We start from the raw sequence: 27548 nt of genomic DNA, 5'->3' as shown, positions 1-27548 counted from the left end.
AAGATGAGTTTGGGAAATGATCGGAGGTGTGCTAATTTCGTCGGGAGAAGGGAAGAATTTCATCGCCATGGTGCTGATTTTGAAGGGAGAAGAAGGGAATATAATGAAGGGTCCAGGTACAATCACCGGAGGGAAGATCGTGACAGTTGGGGAGCACCTCCTTCTCGAGGTATGGGAGGTTATGGAGGATTCAGGGGGCACGGGGGAGACCCACAGGTGAGGAAGCTGAAGATGCCTGTCTTTGAGGGTAAAGACGGCCATGGCTGGATCTACAAGGTGAAGCGTTACTTTGTTGTCAACGAGTTGACATAGGAAAAGAAGCTGACGGCAGCGGGATTGTGTTTGGAAGGAAAAGCTTTGGCATAGTATCAGTGGTGTGACAGGAGGGAGCCTATTCAGATCCGGAGAGAGTTCAAAGAATGCTTATTAGAGCGTTTTCGAGCCGGTGGGGGAGGAGACTTCTATGAGCAATTCTTTGCCTTGACTCAGGAGGGGACTGTGGCAGATTACCGGGACAGGTTTGAGTACTTGGCTAGCAGATTGGATCATATTTCAGAGTCAGCCCTAGAAGGGAACTTCATGAAGGGGCTTAAACCTGAGATACGAATAGCAGTCAGGGTGCTGGAGCCGAGGAACCTAGGGAAGGCTATGGAGCTGGCGCAATTGGTGGAAGATCAGAAGAAATCAAAAAGAGGAACTCGAGGGAACTATTCAGGGGGATCATATAAGATGACTACCACCTTCTTACCATCAAAAGAGGCAGCGCCAGGGAGTCTGAAGTAAGCGCCAAAGGAGAAAACTGGAGGGGGAAATAGGGGACAATTCAAAAAGCTGACAGAAAAAGAGATGCAAGATAAGAGGGAAAAAGGATTGTGCTTCAGATGTGATGAGAAGTACATGTCGGGGCATAAGTGTAAGGACCAAACTCTTCAGGTTCTCCTCGTCTGTGATGACGAGGAGGGAGGTGGGAGCAGATCTGAAGAGGATGAGGAGGAGAAGCTGCACCTAGATGTGGCAGAAGTCTCTCTAAACTCTGTAGTGGGATTCGCTCCGAGTCACACTATGAAAATGAAAAAAGAGATAGCTGACCGTGAGGTACTTGTGTTGATTGACAATGGGGCAACCCACAATTTCATTTTCAACCAGATCGTTGAGCTGTTGGGGATGGAGTTAGTGGATACAGGAGGCTATGGGGTGATGATGGGCACGGGAAAGGTGGAAATGGGTAGAGGAGTTTGTAGAAGGGTAGTGCTGAAGATTCAGGGGATCTAAGTGAGGGAGGACTTCCTTCCCTTGGAATTGGGGAGTACTGACGTCATCCTAGGGATGAAGGGGCTGCAAACATTGGGGGAGATCGATCAATTGGGGGACATTGAGGATGGAACTACTGATGGGAGGAAGGAGGATAATTCAGGGTGATATTGGGCTGACCAAGGCTGAGGTATCTCTCAAATCCATGATCAGATCCATACAGGAGGTGGGAGGTGGATATTTGGTGGAGCTTGCAGCGCTTGGAGAGGGTGAGTGTGGGGGATGAGGAAGCCATTCCACTGGTGGTGCAATCGCTCATACAACAGTTCAGGGAAGTGTTCCAGCCACCTCAGGGCTTACCACCACCCAGAGAGCAGGAGCATGCAATCCTTCTAAAAGATGGGATGTCACCAATTAGTGTCCGACCTTACCGCTACCCCCATATTCAAAAAGATGAAATCGAGAAGCTGATCAGGGAAGATGTTGGAGGCAGGGATAGTCAGACCCAGCGTGAGTCCTTTCTCTAGCCCCGTCCTACTAGTCAAAAAGAAGGATGGGAGTTTGAAGTTTTGTGTGTATTATAAGGCTTTGAACAAAGAAAAAGTATCGGATAAGTTCTCTATTCCGGTGATTGATAAGTTGCACGGAGCAATAGTGTTTTCTAAAATGGACCTGAAGTCGGGCTACCACCAAATCAGAATGAAAGAGGAGGATATTCAGAAGACGGCCTTCAGGACGCACGAGAGGCATTACGAGTTCTTGGTAATGCCATTTGGGCTCACTAATGCCACTGCTACTATTCAGACCTTGATGAACAGAGTTTTCCGACAGCACCTCAAGAAGTTTGTACTGGTCTTTTTTATGACATTTTGGTGTACAACCAAACTGAGGAGGAGCACTTGGAGCATTTGAAGGAAGTTCTTAAGATCCTACAGGAACATCAGCTAAAAGCTAACCTAAAGAAGTGCAGTTTCGCCCAGTCCAGGGTAGAATATTTGGGGCATATGGTGTCCCCTGAAGGAGTGGCAGCCGACCAGTCCAAGATTGAGGCAATGCAGAAATGGCCAAGGTCTAGGAATATGAGGGAGTTAGAGGGGTTTCCTAGGTCTGACTGGTTACTACAGGAGGTTTGTGAAGGGATATAGTACCATCGTGTGGCCTTTGACTGAGCAACTGAAGAGTGACATTTTTTGTGGGGAGAGGCGGCAACACAGGCTTTTGAGAGATTGAAAAAGGCCATGATGACGGTTTCAGTGTTAGCTCTTTCAGATTTCAGCATCAGGGTATGGCTTGGGAGCAGTGTTGATGCAAGATCAATGGCCTGTAGCCTATTTCAACCAGGTGCTATCGACCAGGGCTCGCTTGAAGTCAGTATATGAGAGAGAGATGATGGCCATCATCTTAGCCATTCAGAAATGGCGCCCTTATCTTTTGGGAAGGCACTTCATTGTTCGTACGGACCAGAGGAGTTTGAAATACTTGTTGGAACAACGAATGGTGACCGAGGAACATCAGAGGTGGATGTCAAAGCTTTTGGGCTATAACTTTGAGATCCAATACCAGGGGTGGAAAATAAGGCGGCCGACGCCTTATCCAGATATGTGGGGGAACTCCAGGAATTGGCCTTATTTGTTCCCTTGATGATCGACTGGGGGCATCAAAGAAGAAAGCATGCTGAATGAAGAAATGAAAAAGATCAGGGAAGATTTGAGGAAAGACAAGAGTAGCCATCCTAGTTATTGTATTGAGGGGAAGAGAATATTGTATCAAGGGAGGTTTGTGATGCCACGAACCTCCATACATATTCTCAACTTGTTGCATGAGTTCCATGGCAGAGCAGTTGGAGGCCATTCAAGAGTTCAAAAGACATACAAGAGGCTATCAGCTGAGCTCTACTGGAAGGGGATGCATAAAGATGTTGAGGAGATGGTGGCGAGGTGTGAAGTGTGCTTGAGATCCAATACCAGGGCTGGCTGGACCGGTCTAGCCTGGACCAGTCCAGGTCTATACTAGGCGGAAGAAAAATAGGAAGAGGGGGGCGGAACTCCTGTGGGCCCCATGATGGACTTAATGCAATTTTTTGGGGGAAAATTTTGAATGTAAGGGCTGATTAGGTAAGTTGTAATTCTCCTTTGATGTTAATTAGGGGAGTGGGAGGGGAATTAGGATTATCTTGAATTGGAATGAGATTTGAGATCTAGGATTATTGTGCTTTGGGCTCTTGGCGTTGCCGGAGATTTGGAGAGTTATTCTTCCTCTCAAATTGAAGAACAATTGTATCTTTGTTATTTTACTTCATCTTCTAGTGGAATACAAATCTCTACTTGATTTTTTCTCTCAGATTTCCCTGGATTGTGCTGTTTTCCTGCTGTCCACAGCAGTATTCTCACTGTTTGATCACCGATTTGGGTTAGGGTTGCTTGCGAACTCAAGTATTTCCTATCAGAATTTTCATATTGATTTTGTAAAATCGAATTGGTTAGGTGATCAAAGATAATGCTAAGTTATTGAAGATATGCATGAAGAAACAGTGACTTACATTAACACTAGTTAAAGAGTGAAGAAATGATTTTCAATCATACGAAGGCTAGCATCCCTCACGATAAATTAAAATAACTCAAACAAAAAATTGCTTTCTCTCTAAGGTAATGGGTTATAAATAGGCTAGTATCTCTTAATATACTTAGACACTCTAATATGCCCGCGGGGCCACCTAGCCGGCCCAAACCAGCCCAACCCTCGCAGAATCAGCCCTTTGGCTAGTCTGAACCAGGGGCCATAGAGGGGGAGATTTCAGCCCCCTTTGTGGGGCTCAGAGGAGCTATTAGTCATTGAGGAGGAATCAAGGGGGAGTTGTTCAAAAAGGTTTCCTAATTTTGTTTATGCTGTTTTGGAGGATTTTAATTGTTTAGGAATATTTCCTAATTATGTTTATGTTGTTAAGGTTCCAATTCTATTTATTGTGTGTAAGGGCTACTTAACGGGGTGTTTTATCTAGGGTTAGGAAGATATGTGCTAAGTTTATTTTCTAGGATTTGTGGGAGAGCCAATCTACCTCTCAAATAGTAGATCAACCGTATCTTTAGTTATTATTAAAAAAAGTAATAAAAAATCAACCCCCATGTTTGTATTCCTACATTTTTCTTCTATTTATTTTACTGTTTTTACTTCCAAGATGCATTAATAAATCAGTATAGGAAAAACAATAAAACAATCGTCATATCAATACTACCAATTAGTAAAGCAATCATATAAAGTGGTAAAAACTAAAGCATCGGTAAAGAACTGTTGAATTCAAATAAAAAATCAATGCCATAAAATCTTATAACAATGTATATATACTATCCAATCAATCTATATCAATATCATATTGGTATATTAATCACATACTCAGTATATCGCGTGCTCAGTATGTCACATGCTCATTATTAGTAATCAGTATATTTCAGTAAAGTATTAATGTCCATAATTGTATCAGTAAAGTAATCAGTAAATTTCTATTCTCAAAGCTTGTATAACATGCTTAAATAAAATACCTACCAAGTAAAATGCACAATGTCAAAACATAACCTAATTATCATGGATTGTGTAAAATATCATTTCAAGACTTAAATCGTATAACGACATTAATTTTCAAAGTTCAGATTATTTTCTATTCAATTAAAATCATAGAAACTTCAAAAAACTCGGTATAAACTTTTCAAAAAAAACTCAAAACATTCATAATCACAATCTCCCTAACATATAAAAATTTACGAGGTGAAAGTTTTACCAGTGTAAAATTATCCACATTTTTCAGTAATGGATATAGAACTTTAATAAGAAAATCTGAAAAAACTTTGAATTTTTAAAAACTAATATAGGCATGATGTGACCTATCTTGATCCGAACAATTTTCCTAACTAGCCTGACAGGTTAAAAAAAATATAAAGCAGCTCAAATCGGAGTTTCTCTCTCTTAAAAAACCTCTCTCTACTTCGACTGTCTACATGCGTTGAATGAGTGAGAATAGTGATATTAAAATATATTAAATAAAGATAATGGCCTAGCGCTATGGCGCTATCATCTAGCACTCCGAAGCTAGTTCATTTTCAAAATACTCAGAATGGAGCGCTATAATGTCAATATTTGGTGTCAAGTACTGTAGCAGCGCCAAGGTGCTCGGACACTCAACGCTGAGATGCTCAAACAGTAATATTTTCAAATTTTGTCAAAATTTGCTCCAGATTCTTGAGACTCATTCTAAAGCACACAACCATTTTCAAGTGTTAAAAGACTTCCAACCATATGCAAATAACTTCAAAATATACAATTCCATATTTTACCCTTTTTAATTTCAAATATTTACTTTTATATTTTTGAATTGTTACAAGTTTAAGAATTGCTTGTAGGAGCGTTTTCGAGCTATTCGAGGAGACCTATACAAGCAATTCTTTGTCTTGACTCAAGTGGGGATCATCATGGAGTACAAGGAAAGATTTGAGTTGTTGTCAAGACGGTTGAGGGGGATTTCAGAAGCGATGTTGGGGGAAAATTTCATGAAGGGCCTAAAGCCCGACATATAATGTAACCTCTGAATGTTGAGGCTGAGAGGGTTGAGGGAGATGAAAGAACTAGACCAAATGGTGGAGGATCGAAGATAGATGGAGAGGACCGTAGGAGCGAAGTCACGGGAGGCTCCTACAGGAGTGTCTCGACTTCACTGGCACCAAGGACCTAGACGTGCCATTCCAGAGGGAGGCACCAAGGGAGAAGAGGATTCATGTAGCCGACCCCACATAGTGGGATAAAGGCTTGATGTTGTTGTTGTGTTGTAGTATTAGACCAAGATTTATTTAATCATAGCGGCTTACGTCAATAGAAAATCTCAGTCCCACACATCCAAAGTAAACCCTATATAGAAAATTTTCTCTCTAGGAGAAATTTTTAGAAAAATTAGATAACATGCTTTTAAAAACCTCATATTGTTTTGCATCTTTTTTTGAAACTCCAATAAGAGCCGGTAATGGGATCACCCAAGCTCCTAAGCACATCCAAAGACCATACCAGGTTCATTAAAAATGATAAAAATTATAGAAACTTATGCTGATTTTCTTAACTAGCAACATGAAATGGAACATAGCACAGATCTAGAAACTCCAAATGGTAGTTCTTTAATTGCAAAGAAAGCATGCTTCCAGTAAAATATAGATGACAAATAAAGAGCAACATACTGTTGATCAAGAAAACTATATGCTCTCACAAAAATAAGCTCAGAAGTAACATGATCTTCACAGAAGCACGAACACAAATCAGCGTTGAAGAAAACAATATAAATTCATAAACTTAAGCGTATGAACATCTTGAAAGAGCAGAGCAAATTACTGGAAACAAAGAATCATACCAGTCCTCTTAGCCTTATAGAAACAGGTCGATTTTCTAAAGCATCCGATACTTTCAAAGAAATGTCCTGCTTAGTGTAAAGGATACATTTGAAGAAAAAAAAAAGGACAAACCACCTAATATTAATCATCTATTCAATAAAAGAAAGGATACCTTAAGAATCTTTGTAGCCAAAGCAACACGATCCTTATTCCATAACTTCAGCATAAGCACAGTCAAGTGAAATGTTTGAGGTTTAATAAATATGGACCTATCAATACCCATTGCTGTAAATAATATGATCAGTTTCTACTAAAAAAAAAAAAAAGTTTAAAGGAAAAAATTCTAGAAGAATGTCAACATTGATGATATAAGCATAATCTTTACATGCTATAAGATTAATCAAATCATTGCTAAAAGGAATGCTCCTTAACATTTTAACACAAAGAAAGAAAATTTTTTAATTGTACAACAAAATTGGTGGACAATTTAAGATGTATAAGTTTGCTAAAGCAAATTCAGCACCAAAAAAACATAGCACAAAGATACTGAATAGATGCAGATGTTGGCATAGCTGCGGCATAGGGACAATGTTGTGAGGGATGAAGGGATATTAGTTTTCCTAGGAACGTTTCCATTTTTTGTATGAGTGGAAGACCATACGTAGGGAGAAGAGGGAGGAAAAGAAGGTTTGTAACCAAATGCTGTACTTTCTAGCAACACAACTTGACAAAATTAAGAATTGTTGCTTTTCTATTAAGTTAGGTCATGACAAGATTGCCAAATAACGCATAGATAGAATTGAAAGTGAGACAACCAAGTCGAATGGAAAATAATTTACTAAAGCAGATCATAATGCAGCACCTGACGAGGTAGATGACTTTAACAACTTTGTGCCATCAGCATCCATATTTAATCCCACATTTTCATTATTGTTTTGAGCTTTGAGCTTAACTGTGGTATTTGGACCTTTCAAATGTTTGGAATCATCATCTTTTTCATCAGAAGAATCATCACATGAACTACCATCCATGTCACCAGGTATCATATTAACTTCTTCAAGTACAGATTTCTGAAATCCTTCTAGCTTCTCTACCAGTTCTTGGTGGATAGCAAGCGGGAGAGATACAAAATGGGAGTAATCAAGGTTTGGGCTTTTCACTGCCTGAAGTTTGAGACAAGTTAAAAAAAATTCAAATAAGCAGTAGCGTTAAAAAGAAGAGCACATAAAAAATATAGCAGGAAATTATGATAGAAGTAAGAAAATAAGCCACAAATAACCAATAATTGTCATATGCATACCCCCGCAAAGGCATGATATTTTACACTACATATTCAGCAGAGTTACAACAACAACAACAATAACAACAAGCTTTTATCCCACTATGTGGGGTCAGCTACATGAATCTTTTTTCTTCATTGTGTCCTGTTACGAGTCAAATTCTTATCTAAATCTAATAAAGAAAGATCATCTCTAATATTTTCTAACCAAGTCTTTAGCAGAGTTAGTGGAATGATTTAATAAAAAGAAAATTATTGAAATTGCATTTTAATTACTAAATGGGATATTTTCATATTAGGACCCATTTGATCATCTTGTGCATAGAACATGTTTTAGAAAGGAAGATTTTTTTTTCACTCTTCTTGCGTTCTTGCATGTGAAAAGAAGCCATCATTTGAGGTCATGGTGGAGTTTGAAACCCACATTGATTTCCAACCAAATGGAATCTACCAAAATATAAGCAACCAAATTTTGGTCATTACAAAATAAACAAGTCATTTGTAGTTCTAATTTTTTATTTCTTCAATCAATGAATAAATTCATGACTTCCCAAATATCTCCAACCAAAATCTCCTAAATCCACAAGGCACGTTTTAAAATATGGAAATAAAGCTACGAATCCCAAAGGTCAGTAGTTGTTGGCTTTGAGAACATTAGAAGAGCAGTTTTTTTTTTTTTTGGAAAGTTTAGCAGCAGTCACGGATAAAGATCACTCAGCATTACAGATTGAAAATGCCAGTGCTGGCCAGTCACTTTAGAAGGGTAATATCCTCATAACCACAAGTTTTATCCTGAAATTCCAGACTAGCTGAACTTAATAAGATGGAAAGTAAAACTTTGGGCTGCCACCCAACAATGTAATCGGTAAAACTGCTAATTTATTGCCTAACATCATCAAAACATATACGATGAAAAACAGTACCCAAATGAAAACTAGAAGAAAAGCTTGAAAATTGCAGGTTCACGCAAGGAGATTATGAACCAAAAGTGGGAAAAAATGATCACTGATGCAACATAGAGAACAACAGATAACTGAGCTTAAAAAACTAATTCAAATCATTAAGTCGTGGAAAGCAAAAGCATGAAAATGCTACATGCATAATTACCACAAAAAATGGTTAAATTAATTAAACTGTTTTATTATGCTAAGCATAATGTTATGAGGGCATCCAACCTGTTCAAGTACGTTTGTAATTTTTTCAGATGCTCTATTGACATTTTCCAGGGATGCAGCTTCAATAACTGTGAAAAAGAACCAGAAAAAGATGCAACAGCAATCTAATAACGAAATAGTAAACCCACAAACGTAAAAGATAGACAACAAATGAAATCCCATCAATCCATCAGTGCATTCATCAATTACTTAAAAGCTCTTACTGCATGTCGTTGTCCTACTCCCTTCAACATATGATTTCACAGCTAAAATTACAATTCTCTAGTTTTAAAAATAGTCCAAATTTTAGATCTCTTAAAGCTATTTAAGCAATCTTGATAATAACAGAAGGATGAAAAAGATCAGTAAGAGAAGCAAATATCTACATTCATAAGGTGCACTAAATTAGCTTGATGAATTAAAAGAATGGAAACCTAGGAAAATACCATCTTGACTGAGAGATCATGTTCACTGTCCTTTGCTATAAGAGGGACAATTTTAAAAAACTTATTACATAGTGGCGCAAATGGTGTGCTTTACATCTTACCAACAGAACCATCACCCTTAGCTGATGGAAGTATAATTTTCACACCCGTCTCTTCCTCAATTTGCTTTTGTGTTAATCCCCTGTAAGCAGAAAGTTAAAAATAACCACTGCATGCAAATTCTGGAAAAGCAATCTAGACCAGTTTGGTAACACTGTGTGCACATAGCGTAGCAGTTGGTAATGAAGTGGCAGGCAGCTTTCCCGCTGCCTGCATGTTCAAAGTAAATGTCATTACCAACTGCACAAGTGGGTGCAAACTGTGGCAGTGTTTCTATTTACCACAGCCATACCAAAAAAAGTTTAAGAAGGTGATTCAGAATGCAATATAGAAAAGTTAAGTTTCAAATTCAAAGTTTTAAGGTTGAATATTAGAGATCAAAGAAAAGAGCTCGTTGTATGCTTTACCATTTTCCTTTTATAAAACGAATCAAAGGAGCATCAACCTGCATAAAAGGGAATAACATTAAGCAAATTTGATGTTGCAAAAATTTGTAGCAAGTCTATTAAAATGATATATGTGGCTGAACTGGAGAGGCAAAAGGTAGCTTCAAATGTGACAACTAGAAGAGTTGAAAGGCAATTTTTTTAACTCGCTTCTTAAGTATAAGCAAAGAAATTCGGTAAAAGTCATGGAAGTTAAGTAAATATGCATTTTCTTTTACCTAATCATAAAAATAAAAACGTCATTTTCTTAATAATTCTATAACTCGTTTTTTTGTAAACTAAACCAACCAATTTGACCAAGCAAAATAAACGTTTACATTTTTTTTCTTACGACTACAAATGACAGCTTCCTGGCATGCTTCAAAGTTGGCAGAATTTGAAATGCGATGTAGTACATTCGACACTCATCATCGTCCAACATCATAACGTTTGCATACTAAAAATTCTGAACAATGTTTATGATTAATTCATTTTCCACAAAAAAAAAAAAAAACAAAGCTATGGACTGAGACCACAAGAGAAAAAATGTATGAATAAATAAAGCCAAATAATTTTCAAATAGCAAAGAAAAGTGCCTTTTTTATGTAAAGGTATGCATAGATAATCATATATGCAATTCTACTATAATTCTTTCAGCTAGTATTTCAGAATAGCATCGCAAATCAAACATCAGCCAAAAATACAAAGAGCTATTTTGGATGAAAATATTACGGAAGATATTTCGTAAGTCATTAAATGAAGATGAATAAGAAATTTCTCTAGGGCCAAGTTCTCAAATGTGATATGCTCTAATTAGAAGCTCTAGGCTTTAGGTGAACTAAATTACAGAGCGGTGATGCACACACTTTGAGCATTTCATACATAACCCAACAGGCTAATATAAAAGAGCAATGACACAAACAAAACTGTTAATTCTTACAAAATTTCACCACTATTAAAAGACTTACTGCTTCAGCTTTACTACAGATTTATCATTCTAATTCTTCTTTGCTTAATCTTCCATGCAATACTCCTGCTTAATCACAGGTCAAACTTTGAAATAAGTTCATGGTTAGATATTACAGATACAGTTTGAGCACGTCATACATAACCCAACAGGCTCATATAAAAGAGCATCAGCACAAACAAAACTGTTAAATTCTTACAAAATTTCACCACTTACAAAACTTACTACTTCTGCTTTACTACAAATTTATCATTCTGATTCTTCTTTGCTTAATCTTTCATGCAATACTCCTGCTTAATCACAGGTCAAACTTCGAAATAAGTCCATTGTTAGATATTACAGATATGCCACCATGTCAAGCTGGTACAAGGTTGTGAATATTCTTCTCTGATAAGAGGAGAAATGGTAGGTCAACTAGTGTTATAGGGAACTTAGGGATTCTCTTTATCTAGTATTGAAGCTTATGAAGGTCAAACACAAGAAGGAAATAAATAGTGTAATGATGTTTGTTCTAAGTTTGTTAATCAAGGCCGTTACTATGAGGGTTATGATTGCGCTTTTAGTTGTAAGAAGGTGCTTACAATAAGTGTTTGAAGAACTGAAAGCACAATATCCATTATGGTGAATGGTAGTACCTAAACATTATATAGAGCTAATAATCAAAATCAAATGAGTTATCAGAAAAGGGACTTGGTGAAACATTACTTCTCATTAAACAATGAATTTTAAACCCTCTGTTATTCTATGTACTAAGTGACAACAAGTACTGTATCAAACAGGTCTTAAAGACTGAAACTCATCTACAACATCATCAAATAAGTCTGCCTAGAGAATAAGGTGGATTACATCTTTGGGTCCATTTGGGACAGTTTTTCGTAGCTTTGCTTTCCAAACAATTGACACAATTATGTTTGGCTATAACTCTCTTGCGGTTTTTTAAATGTTTATATAATGGAAAGAAGGTTTTTACATTTAGATATATTAATGTGGTAGATATAAGCAAGTTGTTTTCTGAATTTCTAAAGAGTGAAAAATCTCTAAACCCCACAAAAACTTTCAAAAAATTTATTTTTTTCATAACAGTTTTACAGCTACTTTTACATATTGTTGCAGCTGAAGATGGCATCTTCCAAATGAACTTTTCAAACATCCACCGCCAATCACTGAGTATAAAGTGTTACCATCCGTCAAATGTAGAATCAACTATAGAAGTATATGTAACAGTTATCAAGATTAAAAAATCCCAGGGTCCAATTACTGGCTTGAATGTGGAACAAAAAAGTTTATGAAGTTCCATAAACTCTGCATTTTTTAGTAAGAAATATTTAAGAAATTACTAAGAACACATAAACAGAAAATGAGTATTTTCTAAGCATACCTGAATAGAAATTGAGTGTTTTATATCCTTATCGACTATCTCAGAATCTTTGTTTGGCTTCAAGACAGTTAGAGTTTCTCTAATATCTTCGGCCTGCTGTATGACTGTATTAGAATCAGTAATAGTTGTGTTGTCATGGTTTTCTGAGCAATTTTCTGTTTTGCAGTAAACAGGTGTGGTCTCATTTCCTTCTAGAGGCTCAGTCTCACTCTTGTTATCCATAGCTTCAGAAGTCAATCTCACAACCAAACCACCAGTTGAATCATCTGGAGCAGAATCTTCACTATTGAAATTATTCATAAGGGGATCAGTGGAGCCACTTTTCATAACTTTTGATATGTGTACTGCAATACCAATATAATTACAAATATTACATACAAATGCGACAAAGAAGTTACATTTCCCACATCGGTGATGGATATTCAAAAAAAAAGCAAGAGCATGCTTAACTCCTATGTGGCAGATATAACTCACCGAGCAACAGTTTAATACCTTAAACATAAAAAAGTTCCAGCTTATTTGTAGAAAATACAATGTTGGACGATATTGATGTAAAAAGACCGCTCTGATACCAAATGACATAACAAGATTGTTCTAACACCAAATGATGTTATCAGTTTGCTATAATATGAAATGATGTAATAAGATTGCCTGGATACCAATTGATGGAATAAGATTAATTTGATAACAAATTGATCAAAACAATCACGATGAGAATTACTAGAGGTAAAAAATTTTATCCATTTTGTATAATTAGACACATGATGGTATCATGTAGGTCTTTGATTAGAGAAAGAATATATGACACGTCAGTATTACATAGTTTATTTCAAAACTTAAATTTATTTTAAAGTTTTATTACCCTGCCCTTAGCACTATCTAAATTAATTATCTCAGAGTAATACACCCAAAGTTGGTTTAGAACAAACAAAAGAAGCCAAAGTCAAGGTGTCTTCCTCTTTGGGCATGTGGATGATGCAAAGTAGCAAATCTTATCTAAAGAGAGTAAGGTAATAGATCAGCCCATACCAACTCAACATGGTGTGATCGCATCAACTTAGTATGGATGTCATCTCCCTTCTATGTTTGTGGGGTTGAACACACCATAGCCACTCATGAGCCTCCAATTAAAAGACTCAATTGATTTTTGCCAATACTTTGCTCCGAGGAATAGACTACTAATGATAAGCCCACCGGTTGGTTTAATGGTTGTTGGTAGCTAGAAAAATTCATGAAGCAACCACCCTTAGAAGAACTTGTAGTTGTCGTCAAAGCTTGCCCTTGATATCAAAATGTTACTCAAGGGGGATATTGACATTTCCTACAATTTTTTTTTTGGGGACGGGCAAAGGCAATGTCGTCCAACATTTTCTGGTAGAATAAGAGAATTCAACCCTCCTATAATTTTATTTTAATAAATATGAATAAGATGGCACTAACTGTACCCCTGATACACTTTAAATGGTTAAAATCAAAACAGCTAAAGTTATATCATAATTTTTGAGCTATATGATGGGGCAAATTTGAAAAGAATTTCACTCATTCATGCACACTCTCACTCCCTCTGATGAGGACATTAGATTTCGACACGTGTACCATTACCGAAGAAGCAGATCAACGGCTACGATCCAGAGCCTGTACTTCTGATTTATTTGCATTTTTTTTTATTTTATGCTTGTATTTCTTATTTCCTAGTTTGCCCCTGTGGGCATTGAGTCGCTTATGTAGCCCGGAAGGGCATTTGTGTCGTTTCATTTTTATTTCTTTTTGGCCTACTTATATGAGGCCTCATGCATTGTAATGAGTTTTTGATGAATGAAAAAATTTGCTCTTTGTTCTCTTTGTGAGTGCATTCCTCCAAGATCTCTTAGTGAGTTTGTCGGAGAAACTAGATCTCTTTGTGAGTTATAGTGTTCGCCCAAGTTAATTGTGTGGAAATTCGGGTTGAAGCTAATTGAGGTTAGTGAATTCGTAGCCGCTCGAATCCCTCCTAGAAAATTCCCTCTCTCCCTCCCCTTGCCCTTGCCGCCGCCTAGCCCAAGACCTCCCAGGCCGCCGGCCACTTGGCTGCCACCTCCCGCCGGCCGGCCAACCCCTAAAACTGAAATTAATTTCAGTTTTTAGAATAAAACCCAATCCCCTCTTTCTCTATACCGTCGGCCTCCCCTCTTTGGCTCCCCCACATTACTCCTCCATCAAGGCCTTAATTGTATTCAATTTGAAATCAAATTTCAAATTGTTTCCCTCTCAAATTAATCTAAATCTGAGAATAATTTCAGATTTAGAGTTAATTCCATCCACCCCAACCAAATCTAGCCACCAAGAAATCTAGTCTCTCCCCTCCACCTCTCCAAGCCAGCCACCACCTCTCCTCTCTTGGGTTTTCTTGTCGTACTCTCTCATCTCCATGCAAATCATGCATGGCGGAACCCGAATGGAACTTTGGGTTTGTGCATGACGATCGAGATCAAGTTGACATCCTCCAATCGTCATTCTTTGACGTGGGCTTTGATTTCGACGACACCGTTGAATACTACATCGACCGTATCCAATACGCCTTAGTTGACGTGATCGACTAGCAAAGACCAAAGGGACGTTGGATCATCATTAGACGACCATCTTCCTCCACCACTCCGGCCATCTTTCCAAGAACGACGATCTTTGGTTCCTTCTTCCTCGGAGTGACCTCGATTCTAATGTGGAGACTCTTCTGCCGCTAAAGCCTAGACTATTTGAGCGTATGGGCTCCAAAGGTGAAAGCTCTCATTATTAAATTGTGGATTGTTGGTTAATAGCTCTTAGTATTACTACTATTTTTGCTTATCTACTAGGTTTTGGTTAATCTACATATGCTCCTTCGCCTAAGCAAATGAAAAACTAAGATTCTTTATTGAATTGCCTTGTTATTACAATAAGCTATTGAGTGGAATTACATTACCAACTTGTTCTTAAATTCCTTAATGAGCTCCTGCGCATTTGGTTTCACATCACCCTTCCTCTCTAATTATCACATAATTTATCTAATGAACTATTTTAAAATATTATAATATTAACTACACGGAAAATTAAAGTAGCAAACATAAAGATAAAATCATTAATACAATATACAACCAAGGGTAAATATTCTTATTCTATAGACATGATATGTTAAAATGATAAATAGTTCAAATGATCATAGAGTATTTCTAAAAAAAACAAAACAAATGCCCTTAAATAATAATTTAGCAGTCCTATTTTTAATAATTTATAATAAAATAAGTATAATAAATAGATTTATTAGTTTACTTCACACTAATTATATTTAATGTAATTAAGGTCTCATTTGAGATAACTTTTTTTACTGCTTTATAAAGTAGTTTTTTAGTACAAATATTCCTTGAACTAGAAATTTTTGTACTAAAAAACTACTAAGAAAATAGTAAAAAAGCTATCTCAAATGAAGCTTAAATCTTATTGAATAAATTATTTATTATTTGTATCACAAGTAGTTTTAATTTGTATATCATACTATTAGTTTATCCCTGTGTTTAATATAATAAATTATCTACATTATATACTACAGCAAATCTAGTTGTCATATTGTAAGGCACTATATTCTATGTGCATACCGTTGCATGATGCCGCAATCATACCAAAAGACTTTTATTGTCCTTTTCATTCAACACAATCATACCACAATACTTTTTATTGTGTTTTTCATGCTGCAAAGAACTCCCCATCACTATCGCATCACAGACCCTTCAACTGATCTTTTAAGTTTCTTTTCTCATGCAAGGATTGCAACTTAGAGCATAATTGGTATTTCAAAATATGATTTAAGTTAGAATGTGAGTCAAAATTTGTAACTATTACCAGATGAATCTTGGCATGACAGCACAGTTGGTAGTTCAGAATTAATTAAAATAGAATGGATCAATCAAAATTTCTGCCACTGATAAAGTTTTATTTATAGAAAATATTTCATGAATGTCACCCACTATGCCCATTAAATATGAATATCCCAACTTTATCAGTTCACCTGGATTCTTCGAAAAAGAAAATTAGTTCACATAGTGAACTCACTGAATATCACTTCATCTGAAAAAAGGATTTTTTAATACAGTTCTAGCCCCAAAAAGTATTTAAATAAGCACATTGGACCCCAAGTTGAATAATGATGATGGATTACTACCAATGACCAAAACATGACAAGCAAATATGAAGGATTAAAGAATCAAAACAAATTAGCGCCAAATTCATTAATGTTTCAAGATATGCTAAAAGAAACTTCACGAATTGAATAGAAAAAAACTTAAAGAAATCACTGTGCACATAAGTACAATCCATATTAAATAAGAAAACTGAGATACATAAATATATCTAACCCAGCCCAAGCTAAGGTCAGGGAACTTATCAATCCACTCATGTTTTGAAAGAACTATTATGAATAATGTGAAGTTAAAAAAAAATAAAAACTCATGAAAACAGTTGTTTACGTAAATTACAAATTAGTATTAAACCAAACAAAAAATAAAAGTAAAAATAAAAATAAAAACCTCATAGTTGTTAACCACCAGTACATCAAAATCAAAGACGGTCAAAACCAACTGTAAAACTGAGAGCAAGAATATAACAAAGACGTGATTTGATAAGATAGGAACCTGACTCCGTGGAGATTGGTCTCCAAATTGTAGAAACTTGATGCTTCTTGCGCTTGTCCAGTGAACTTTGACCGCCCTTCATCCCCCCAATTATAGAGATGCAGGGTAAACTTCTACCGCAAAGGTAATCCTAGAAAATTGATGATTGTATCAAAACAAAATTGAACATAATATAATGCATCTACCATCACCATGGTGTCCATCAAGCCTAGTTTTAAACTTAGTTATGTCTCGGTCATTGGATTCTCGTATATTCATATTATTGTGAACTCTAAAAGAGTTATGCACTCATTGGGATATTGCTTATGTTCTTTTGGAGTTTTGGGAAGAACAATAGGGGATTTTGGGAGATAATTTGAGTTGAAGTCCACAAAGATTTCCCTAGCTAGTCAACAAGAATTTAGTTTAATTCTAGGAAATTGAAATCTTATGTAGTAAGAGCATGCCTCTCTAGTAATTACATCCTCAATCGTTAAAAAAACACTCAATTAAGGACGCCAACTTGGTTGTCCTAGGTCAAGTTAGTGGACCTAGTCTATCAAAGTTGTAAGGCTAAGAGACACATTTTCCAAAGAGTCTAATTAACAGCTATCGGTTGCTTCTACCAAGTATCCCAATCAAATCAAGGTAGTAGTATCTCGAATGAAACATCCTCCCATGATGAGGTTTTAGGATTTGTCTTGAATCGAAAAGGCTTGAGAGCACTGAGTATGGTTGAACATGATTTAGAAATGTTAGGCATGACCAACAATAGTTCAGGGACTTAGTATGATCGATTCATATTGAAATTGATTTAAGGCGCAAAGCATTGCCATAGGTGACATAGAGCATAACATGATTGATTATATCACAAAAGCATAACATGATTGATTATATCTGCCAGTGGAGTTACTCCAAACTTTTCACATATATGGTTGTTCCATATTCTATCTCTAAGAGTAAAGCCACTTATTCACCTAAGCATCCTCATCTATGCAACACTTAATCTTACACTTCTCTTTTACAGACCAACATTATGTGTCATAAAGCATTACAGGTCTCACCACTATCTTATAGAATTTTCACTTAAGTTTGAGGGGTACTTTTCTATCACACAACTGGCCCGATGCATTCCTCCACTTCAACAATCCAACTTGAATTCTACTAATAATATCCCCATCTATTTCACCATCACTTTGAACAATAGACTCGAGATATCTAAAATGAGTACTCTTATTAATGACTTTATAACCTAAAGTCACAATCCCCTCACTAGAGCTATTACTACTAAAATTACACTCCAGGTATTATGTTTTAGATCTACTCAAAGGAAAACTTTTAAACTCTAAGGTTGACCTCCATAATTCAAGTTTACCTTTAACTCCCTCTCTAGTCTTATCAACAAGAAGGATATCATCAGCAAAAAGCATACATCAGGATAAAACGTCTTGCAAATCTCTAGTAAGAACATCCATGACTAGAGCAAAAAAATATGAGCCTAAAGTTGAACCTTGAACACAAGTAAAAGCTCTTGCATACATACCTTAATGACTTGAATATAAGCATTAAACCCATTCTTTTCTAGAACTCTCTAGAGCACTTCTGTTGGAATTTTTTTCATATGCTCTCTAAATAAATAAATATCATATGTAGATCCTCCTTATTCTCTCTATATTTCTCCATCAAGCTGCTCAATAAATGTATAGTGTCCATAATAGACCATCCTGTATAAATCCAAATTGATTTTGAAAAATATTAGTATCACATCATAATCCATGCTCAATAAAACTCTACCATAGTTTTAAAGTGACAATTAAATTAATTCCTCTATAATTCGCACACTCTTGTGAATCACATTTATTCGTAAAAATAGGATCAGCACACTCTTTCACTCATTTGGCATCTTTTTAGTATTCAAAATAACATTAAAAAGATTCATAAGCTAAGAAATTTCTTCATCTTCAAAGCATTTCCACATCTCTATTGGAATATCATCAGGTCCAACAGTAGTTGCATACTTCATTTTCTTTAAAGCCTCTCTAATGCAGAACTACGTATGAATGCAATCAAATGGCTAGGAAGTTGCACAATCCTTGATTAGAATAAAAGTGAATTAACTAATTAGCAGTTTGAACGACAAATTAAAATGAATAAGGGAACACACCCGCTTAGGCTAAATCACAAAACAAGAGCTTTGAAACTTTCAAAACAAGTTAGAAAATAACATGATGCCATAATAGTAGTTTCAGATACAATCCCTAATCTAACAATGAAACTAGTTAGCAAAGAGGCACGCTCAAAACCCTACGTTTACTAAGCTTAGATTTAGCAGTAGCAAGGAGAGTCGTCCTTTGTGACTACAATCAAGCACAAGATAGGGTTAGACTAGAGAAATATAATGAAATGGGGAAAAGAGAACCTCTCGTCAAGGAGTGGTGGAGATCCTCCACTCGACGCCTTCGAAGTGCTCGTCGATTTCTTCCACTAAGGTGTCTAGAATACGCTCCAAATAGTCCTCGACAGTATGATCAATCTTTGGATTTACGTCGAAGAAAGATCGTAGAATATCGGTGAAGCCATCCTCATCCCAAGTTAAGCCGTATTCAGTTGCTGGATCCGCCATTCATGGGCGCCGGATAATAAATCTCCTTTCGCCTTCCTAGAGTTCTTGAGGATTGACAAAGAAAAAGAAGTTTCTCTTGCTAGTGAGTGGGATGAGAGCCAAAACTTAAAATCTGAAATAAGTTTCAGATTTTGCAAAGGTGGATAGTTAATTGAGAGAGAGAGGAGATTGGGAGAGAAAGAGGGTGGGTAAGGGAGGCTAGGCCGGCGGCAATGAAGAGAAGGTAGGGAATTGCTTTCCAAAACGTGAGACTTGATTTTAGAAAGAAATAAGGAGGTTTATGGGTGTTTGAAATTTCGGCCAAAGGGGAATAAAGAGGATTTGTATTATTTCCAAAGGAGTCACTTGAGTTTTGGAAATAATTCCAAAGGGGATCTTAATGGGGCTGGCGGCATGCATGGGCAAGGGAGGAATTTAATGCAAGCAATTAAGGTTTCTTAATTTAGGGTTTGATTTAGGAAAGGGTTATTTTAAATCCAATTGTATTTGAATTTCAAATTAGATCCAAAATAAATACTTTCCTAAGATAGATGAATTATTTTAGGAAAGATTTTGAATTCAAATTCAAAGGGAATTGAAATTCAAAATTATCCCCAATTAACTCACATCCAATTAGGAAACTCAAGAGGGCAAAGGGGGCAATAGAGGGAGGAGATGGACGGCGGGGGGGGATGGGGCCTTGGGGCTCGGGTAGTGAATTGGGCCGTGGGATTGAGAGGGGATGAGGAAAGGGGTTGGTCGGTGGTGGAGGTAAGAGGAAGAGAGGGAAAAGGAAGAAGAACCAAGAGCCACCGATGGTGACTGTTGGGTATGACGGGCGGCCTATCCTAGGCTCCACCAAGCTCTCTAACTCTCTCTCTCTCTCTCAAGCTCTCACATAAGCTTCAAGAACACAAGTTCATGAAAATTTTCAATAATCATTCATTACCTTCAAAACATAAAACATGAGGCTATATATAGCCAAGTACAAAGAACTCAAGAAAATAAAAGACAAACTTGCCCTCCGGGCTTAAATACGATGATTCCCACTAAAAGGGTACAATTGGAATGTAATAAAAACAAAATATACGATACTAAAAAATAGAAAATACATGAATAAGAAAATAACATAAATAACTTAGAAATATAAAGACTCGATCGTGATCGTAGATCGGCGGTCACGCCTCTGATAAACCTTCCATGAGTTGATGTCCCCATCACTCTCTAACTTCAAATTTACCAATACGCCGATAAAAATAAATCTCTATTTTCATTTAGGGTGTTATGGTAACTAAAGTCAATCATATTTTCACAATCTTCATTGAAATATCTCATCCATCTTTGTTGAATATCCTCTTTTAATAAAAGCACTTTTTTATCTACATCCTTGATGCACTTCACTTGAATTAAATTTTTACATCTCTTATATCTTTGCTTGGGTAACTTATACATATATCTTTCACCCTCCTTAGTATCTAATCTATTATGTAAATCATTAAAAGCTAAATTCTTTACATCACATCTTCTTTCTTAAACTCCTTGTGAACTTCTTTATATCTTTTCAAAATTTATGAATGTTTATATCAAAACAAATTTTATAACAAAGCTTCTTATTTTTAATCTTTGGTTGTATATTTTAATTCCACCACCAACTATTTTTATTATTAGGAACATTTTATTTTGATACTCTAAGCACATCCCTTATAGCATTTAAATATCACTATTTATTTTTTCCTACATAATATTAGCTTGTTCATGTACAATCAAAATCTTAAGAACTTAAATATTACTCTTAAAAAATATTTATGTTAGTTTTCTTTAAATGCCACCATCTAATCCTAGGACAACATTTAACTTTATTTTTCATACTATGCCATTGATCTTAAAATCTAAAATTAATAAACAGTATTATGTACATAAACTTTCACTCGAACCAATTTTATAACAACTACAATCTAAAAGATCTATTTTTCTTATAAGAAAATAATCAATCTGAATTTTACTATACTCATTCTTATAAGTGATGAGATGTTCCACCCTTTTTTTTAAATAAGGTGTTCGCAATTACAAAATCATAAGCTTGAGAAAATTTTGGTCTTATCACATTCATTAGTCACTCCAAACCCACATCCACTATGCGTGCTCTTAAAACATTCTACCTCTCTACCAATATGTCCATTCAAATCTCCTCCAATAAAAATTCTTTCTTCAAGAGATATCTTTAATATTAATTTTCTAAGTCATTCCAAAATTTTAATTTTTGACACATATCCAAACCTATTCGAGGAGAATAAACATTTATAAAACTAATAATCGTAGCATCAACAATAATCTTTAAAGCTATAATTCTATCTATATTTCTATTAATTTCTATATCATTATCCTTCAAACGCTTATCTATAATCACACCTACATCATTTTTAGTATGACTCATGCCTTAATACCAAAATTTAAATCATAAACTATCAATCTCCTTAGCCTTCTTTCCAACCCATATAATTTCTTGAATGCATGGAATATTTATGGGGAATCATAAGGTCTATTAATTCCATTAATTAGTCTGTAGGAGAACCTATATTACAAGTGTCTATCATAATTCTAGCTTTATGGACTAGCTTATTTGCCTACATTCGTCCATGATATGAGAACCCATGCTTATTTAATACCGCACCTGGGCGCCAGTGTAAAATCGTACCTAGGTATTAAATGATTCATGTCTTCAATAAATTTTACGTTAGTTGGCGACTACTTAACGCAACCCTCCACTTTTCTCATCTAGGGCTTTGGACTTGACAATGGCAACGTTGTCCATATTTAAAGAGTCTAGGAATTAAATTGGAATTTTCAAATATCAAATTAATTACATCTCTCTCAATTCTACGTTGTATAAATAAAACTAAGTGTATATCTTACTATAAGGGGTAAGAAAATTGCAAGATTTTCTGATCTTCTATAGAAGATCGTACATAGGACTAAGAGGAATGATCAGACTACAAAAAGCAAGAGCTCGTGTAAGAGAATCAACTCAAGTGTGAGCTAATAAAGTTTCTCACAATGAGAGGCACCACAAAAACTTATTTGAACTGGATTGAGATTGATATTAGTAGTCTTTCGAAAGCTAGACCCAATCCAAATGCTAAACTAAAGATTTTTCTCAAAATGGATAAGCAAAGGATTATCAAGTTGGAATTGGACTTGATCTCTATTGTCAACCGGAAGATTTTTCTCAAAATGGATAAGCAGAGGATTATCAAGTTGGAATTGGACTTGATCTCTATTGTCAACTGGTGATTATCTCAACACAAGCACTATATCCATTGGGGATATTGGATTTCAAATTGAAGACTTATTTTATTGAAATGATGGAATTAGTTTATCTAAAATCTCCTGAAAAAGAAATATGTAACAATCAAAAGGCATCGATAGAAAGAGGAGAAAAAATTAGCTTCTCAAAAATTTTTTAACGAATATTTTAAAAAACCACAAGATTTATAATCAGATAAACTGACTTGATACACAAATATGACAAGTAGAGGCTATCTCGATTGGGGATGGCTGAGATAGCTTTTAAATGATTTAGGAGGATGAAAATGTACTGAAAGCTTCAAAGTCTTTAAATGGATAGAATAGGTCTATCTACAACCAAATTTAAACAAACACTATTTCTTCTCGGTGTAATGAGTATAGCATTTTCAAAAGATCTACGTAAGAGTGGATTCTTATTAAGGAAGAATTTGTCGAGATAAAGCAAAGAGAATTAGCTTCTCAAAGGTCTATTGAAAACGAAATATATTGAAAAAAACTTCAAAAGACATGCAACTGGATAAATAAAGTTTATCTATAGCCACATTAAATAGAAACTATCTCTACCTAGGAAATAATGAAATTAGTTTCTTAAAAATCTCCAAAAAAAGAGAAATCCAATCAAAGACATCATGATGTGTGACTGGTCAAACTGGATATATACAGTCATTTCTAAGGAGAAGTTCTCCACTAGGAATAACAAGAGTGGACTTCAAAACATTATAAGAGAACATAAATCTATATTTTGTTGGAGTAAACAGAATTAGATCCTCAATGATTTTGCTAGGAGAAAATCTTCTTAAGAAGCTTCAAAATTTTAGTTCAATTGTCATGAATGATTGATCATTATTTTTTAACTTTGAATGATTTAGACTCCTACAAATAGGTTGAACCTTCAATTTAATAGATAAGCATAGCTTGTTTCATAGATACATTCAACGCATAAATCTATAAAAGAAACTTTTGATATTTGATGGAAACTAGAAATGCTACAAGCACAAGGTATATCAAACCAATATCATACCACACCACATTGTAACTAAGTCAACTAAATATTTGAGTAATACTGAAAATGTTACAATTATACAAGAATGGCACATTAAGAGAATTTGTACTAACATAGATTGTAATATGAAACTAGAAATGCATACATATAAATATAGTAAATCAACAAACAACATTACAAGGATTACAACAACTCAAATAACTAGAACAATAAAGTTACTAGTAAGGGACATTCCAGAAGAACACCAATTATAATACTTCTTAAAATAATGCCAGTTGATAAAGGGCATTGAATAAGTATCCTTGTTCACCAATAGGATAAGCTTATGCAAAAAGACTAAATGGTTGTTTTCAATTTGATGTTGAGATGGTTGAAATAGGAATGAGAGATCTATTGTGATTTATCTCTATTACTCGTTCTCTTTAAGTTTTTCTTGTCCAAAGTTTCATCATGGATTTTCCATATTTGGAACTAATTTTTCCATTTTGAGGTTAATTTTCAGCATTATTGCCAGCTTATTGACCATAAGCTTCTTTGTGGCAAATGATGCTATCTTTTTTTAAGTAGGATCCCTCACATATCTTTTCGCCACTCTACCGAGATGAAGACTGGCTTTTAGTGTCGGTGCAAGAGCCATCAACTTAGAGGAGTACCCCATGCTAAAGGACTCATCAACCTCATAGGTTGTAGAACCTTAACGTTTCTGATGTCATCTTAAAAAATAGAATGAAAAGAAAGGAAAATAGAGAATACTTCCGTTTAAAAGAAATAAAAATCTATATATAAATAGGTGGATAAATAATTATCTAGAAAATAAATAAAATTTATAAACTAGTTTTTAATTTTCTAATCCCAAATTAACTGCACAATAGAACTAGAATATTATTGATAGACTGTTGGATTGTTATAGAAGGAAAGTTATTGTCCATGGATGGTTGGATTGTTGCAAATGATAAGTTATTATTCATGAATAGATATAGATGGATATATGATGGACTCCAATTTGAGATTATTTCAACATTGATCCATCATGAAACCTCCATAGCCCATCCTAATGAAATCAGAATACTTATTTAAGTCAATCTAAATAACTATCCTCTCTTCCTTAGATATAAGTAGTACATTCATCCCTTCCCAAAATTAATTTTTGAAATCAATGAAACTTAATGAGCATATGCACTAAACATATTATAAAATCCTCAAAGACAATTAACCCAATAACAAGCATCATATTACTAATGTTATTCGCCTAATAATTCAATCTTCTAACTCTCTGGCTACCAAAATCCCTACCTCATTGTTATTATTAGCCCTCCAAACATACAATATAGTTTCTAACCACCTCCAATAGCACTAAATTACACACTTTTTCCATTTAGTCTCTTGAAAACAAGAGATTAATTCTTCTTAAATTCATTTTGTTCTTTAATTATCTTGTCTTTCAATTCAAAATATAAAACTTTTTCTATCAAATCAAATCTTAAGACCTAGTCAACCATTGCTCAGTTTTCAAAACAATTGAGTTAAGATGTGATGGCGACATCCTAGCCAATTCTTGCCTACTTATCACCATAATCAAGGAAGTTATGGTGCTTCACTTATGAGTGTTGGCCAAGAAAACTTTGGTATAGTTCTCATCATAATTAATTTAGGTCATGGTGTGTCGCGTTTGAAGAATGCCTTGGTACCATCAATCAAAAATAAAAAAGACAACTTCCCTCATCCAAGCTTCAGACTATCAATGGTGATTTTATATTTTTGCTTCTGCGTCCATATACTATAATGAGAGGAAGCATAGATGCATAAAGATGACCACGCTTTCGGGAAAATTTTATAGAATACATAAGCAAAGAGAGAAATGATACAATAAAAGATAAAATATGATATAAACACCTGGAAAGGGTACAACCGAATGCAGAAAGCATTTGCCACGCTGCTTGATAGACGGCTCAATCTGCAAAAATTCTTAAAGGGGATAAAACTATGTTACTTTGACTAAGCAACTTGCTGGACTTTGCAAAAAAATAACTTCTGGTGGGACGAGCATAAAAACCCTAGCATTTAAGAGACGAGGAATAAAACCAGGAAATAAGGCCTTACAGGTATCTCACCGAGAGAATGGAATGCAAGCAATCATCTGCTACGTCTTCAACGGCAAACGGCGCCGACGGTAAGCCTCCTTGTTCGCTAATGACGAGACGGGACAGAACCTGGAACGCAAGCAAAGGGGATGCAAGATTTGAGCAGGGTTTATGCTAAATCCTGTCAAACGGGATTTGATCGCTCCGAAAATCTCACGGCCAAATAAATCCTCCGTTTTGGCTCTTTTTGCCCTAATCCTGGATTTACTAAATCCTGTAGGGGCTGTTTGGCAACAAGTGGGATTTAACTTTAGTGAGATTTAATAAATCCTGTAAATTCGGATTTAGTAAATCCGAAATGTGTTAAATCCTAAAAACTGTTTGGTATGTTAAATGTTAAATCTTGTTAAATCTTGAGAAACTGTTTGGTAACATATATCAGGATTTATGGCGGTTAGGGATTTAAATTTAAAGGAGATATTTATGAAATTAAGATCATTGCATAAAACATAATAAAATTAATTACAAACTAACATGGACCAAAATCAGAGTTTAAATATTAAATATGCTAATTATATTAATATTTAATTACTAATTATATCATTAATTATTCAATTAAGTTAAATTAGATAATTAATTTATGCACTAATTCAACTATTAATTATTTAATTAAATAACTTAATTATTATTTGTTTAAATTATATAAATTAAGTTAAACGATAATAACTTTGAGGCGTCTAGGGTTTATATTTCATCTTTTCTTTTCGTCGTTGTTGTTCGGCTTCGTTGATTCGCAGGAGGTGGACAGATTGCGCGCGTCGCTACTTCGGTTCCTTCGTGGCTGTTCGACTTCGCTCCTTCGGCTTCGTTGATTCGCAGGAGGTGTACAGATTGCGCGCGTCGCTACTTCGGTTCCTTCGTGGCTGTTAGACTTCGCTCCTTCGACGACCTTCCCTTCTTGTTGGATCGGAAGTTACGACATTTTGATCGGAAGCAAGAACAGGAGCTCGCTGGCTGTGAAGGTAACTTTCTCCCTTTCGCGCGCTTCTAATGTTAAATCCCGTTAAATCCACCGAAACGAGGGATTTAGTAAATCCGGGATTTAAGCCGTAAATCCGTAAATCCGGGATTTACGGAATCCTGGGATTTAACGCGCGCACAAAAACCGTTTGGCTGGATTTAGCGTAAATCTGACTTAAATCCCATGATAAATCCGATACCAAACAGCCCCGTAGTTTGGCGGATTTATGGGAATTGGCCGAAGAAGCGCACGAAAAGGAGAATGTTACCTTCACAGCGAGCGAGCTCCGGTCATTGCTTCCGATCAAAATGTGCTAACTTCCGATCCGACAGGAAGGGAACGTCGTCGAACGAGCGAAGTCGAACAACAACGAAGAACCGAAGCAGTGACTCGTGCAATCTCTACAACTCCTGGGAAGCAACGAAGACGGGAACAATTATTACCTCAGGTGACCTGACTTGCTCTATGTTCCGACGCAAATAACATTTGGTCACGTCGTATTATTGAATACCGTGTGACCCGATCACTTGAATCGGAATTGCTACGTTCGTATA

At 35.7% G+C, this 27548-nt stretch overlaps 1 protein-coding gene across 11 annotated transcripts in view; it reads right to left on the bottom strand.

Moving 5' to 3' along the window:
* The window catches only part of LOC110111761, a 35983-nt gene extending 9751 nt beyond the window's left edge, over window positions 1-26232 (bottom strand). For 2 of the 11 annotated variants that reach the window (XM_028701007.1, XM_020843799.2), the window contains exons 1-10: window positions 26004-26231; window positions 25786-25846; window positions 17003-17132; window positions 12363-12706; window positions 10000-10037; window positions 9595-9674; window positions 9069-9136; window positions 7477-7777; window positions 6787-6899; window positions 6635-6700 (exon numbers count right to left, since the gene is read on the bottom strand). In XM_028701007.1, the coding sequence (XP_028556840.1) occupies window positions 6635-6700; window positions 6787-6899; window positions 7477-7777; window positions 9069-9136; window positions 9595-9674; window positions 10000-10037; window positions 12363-12706; window positions 17003-17132; window positions 25786-25846; window positions 26004-26029 (1227 nt within the window). In that variant the 5' untranslated portion in view covers window positions 26030-26231. Of the gene's footprint in view, window positions 1-6634; window positions 6701-6786; window positions 6900-7476; window positions 7778-9068; window positions 9137-9594; window positions 9675-9999; window positions 10038-12362; window positions 12707-17002; window positions 17139-25785; window positions 25858-25992 lie in introns of those variants that run through there. The other 9 variants (XM_020844002.2, XM_020844051.2, XM_020843934.2 and 6 more) reach the window with 9 other exon arrangements.
* Between the last annotated feature and the right edge of the window lie 1316 nt (window positions 26233-27548).

The sequence above is a fragment of the Dendrobium catenatum genome, unplaced genomic scaffold (assembly GCF_001605985.2).
Source record: "Dendrobium catenatum unplaced genomic scaffold, ASM160598v2 fragScaff_scaffold_1617, whole genome shotgun sequence".
Classification (NCBI taxonomy): domain Eukaryota; kingdom Viridiplantae; phylum Streptophyta; class Magnoliopsida; order Asparagales; family Orchidaceae; genus Dendrobium; species Dendrobium catenatum.
Note: the sequence above shows the minus strand (reverse complement) of the source record. Positions and strands in the feature narration are given on the sequence as shown.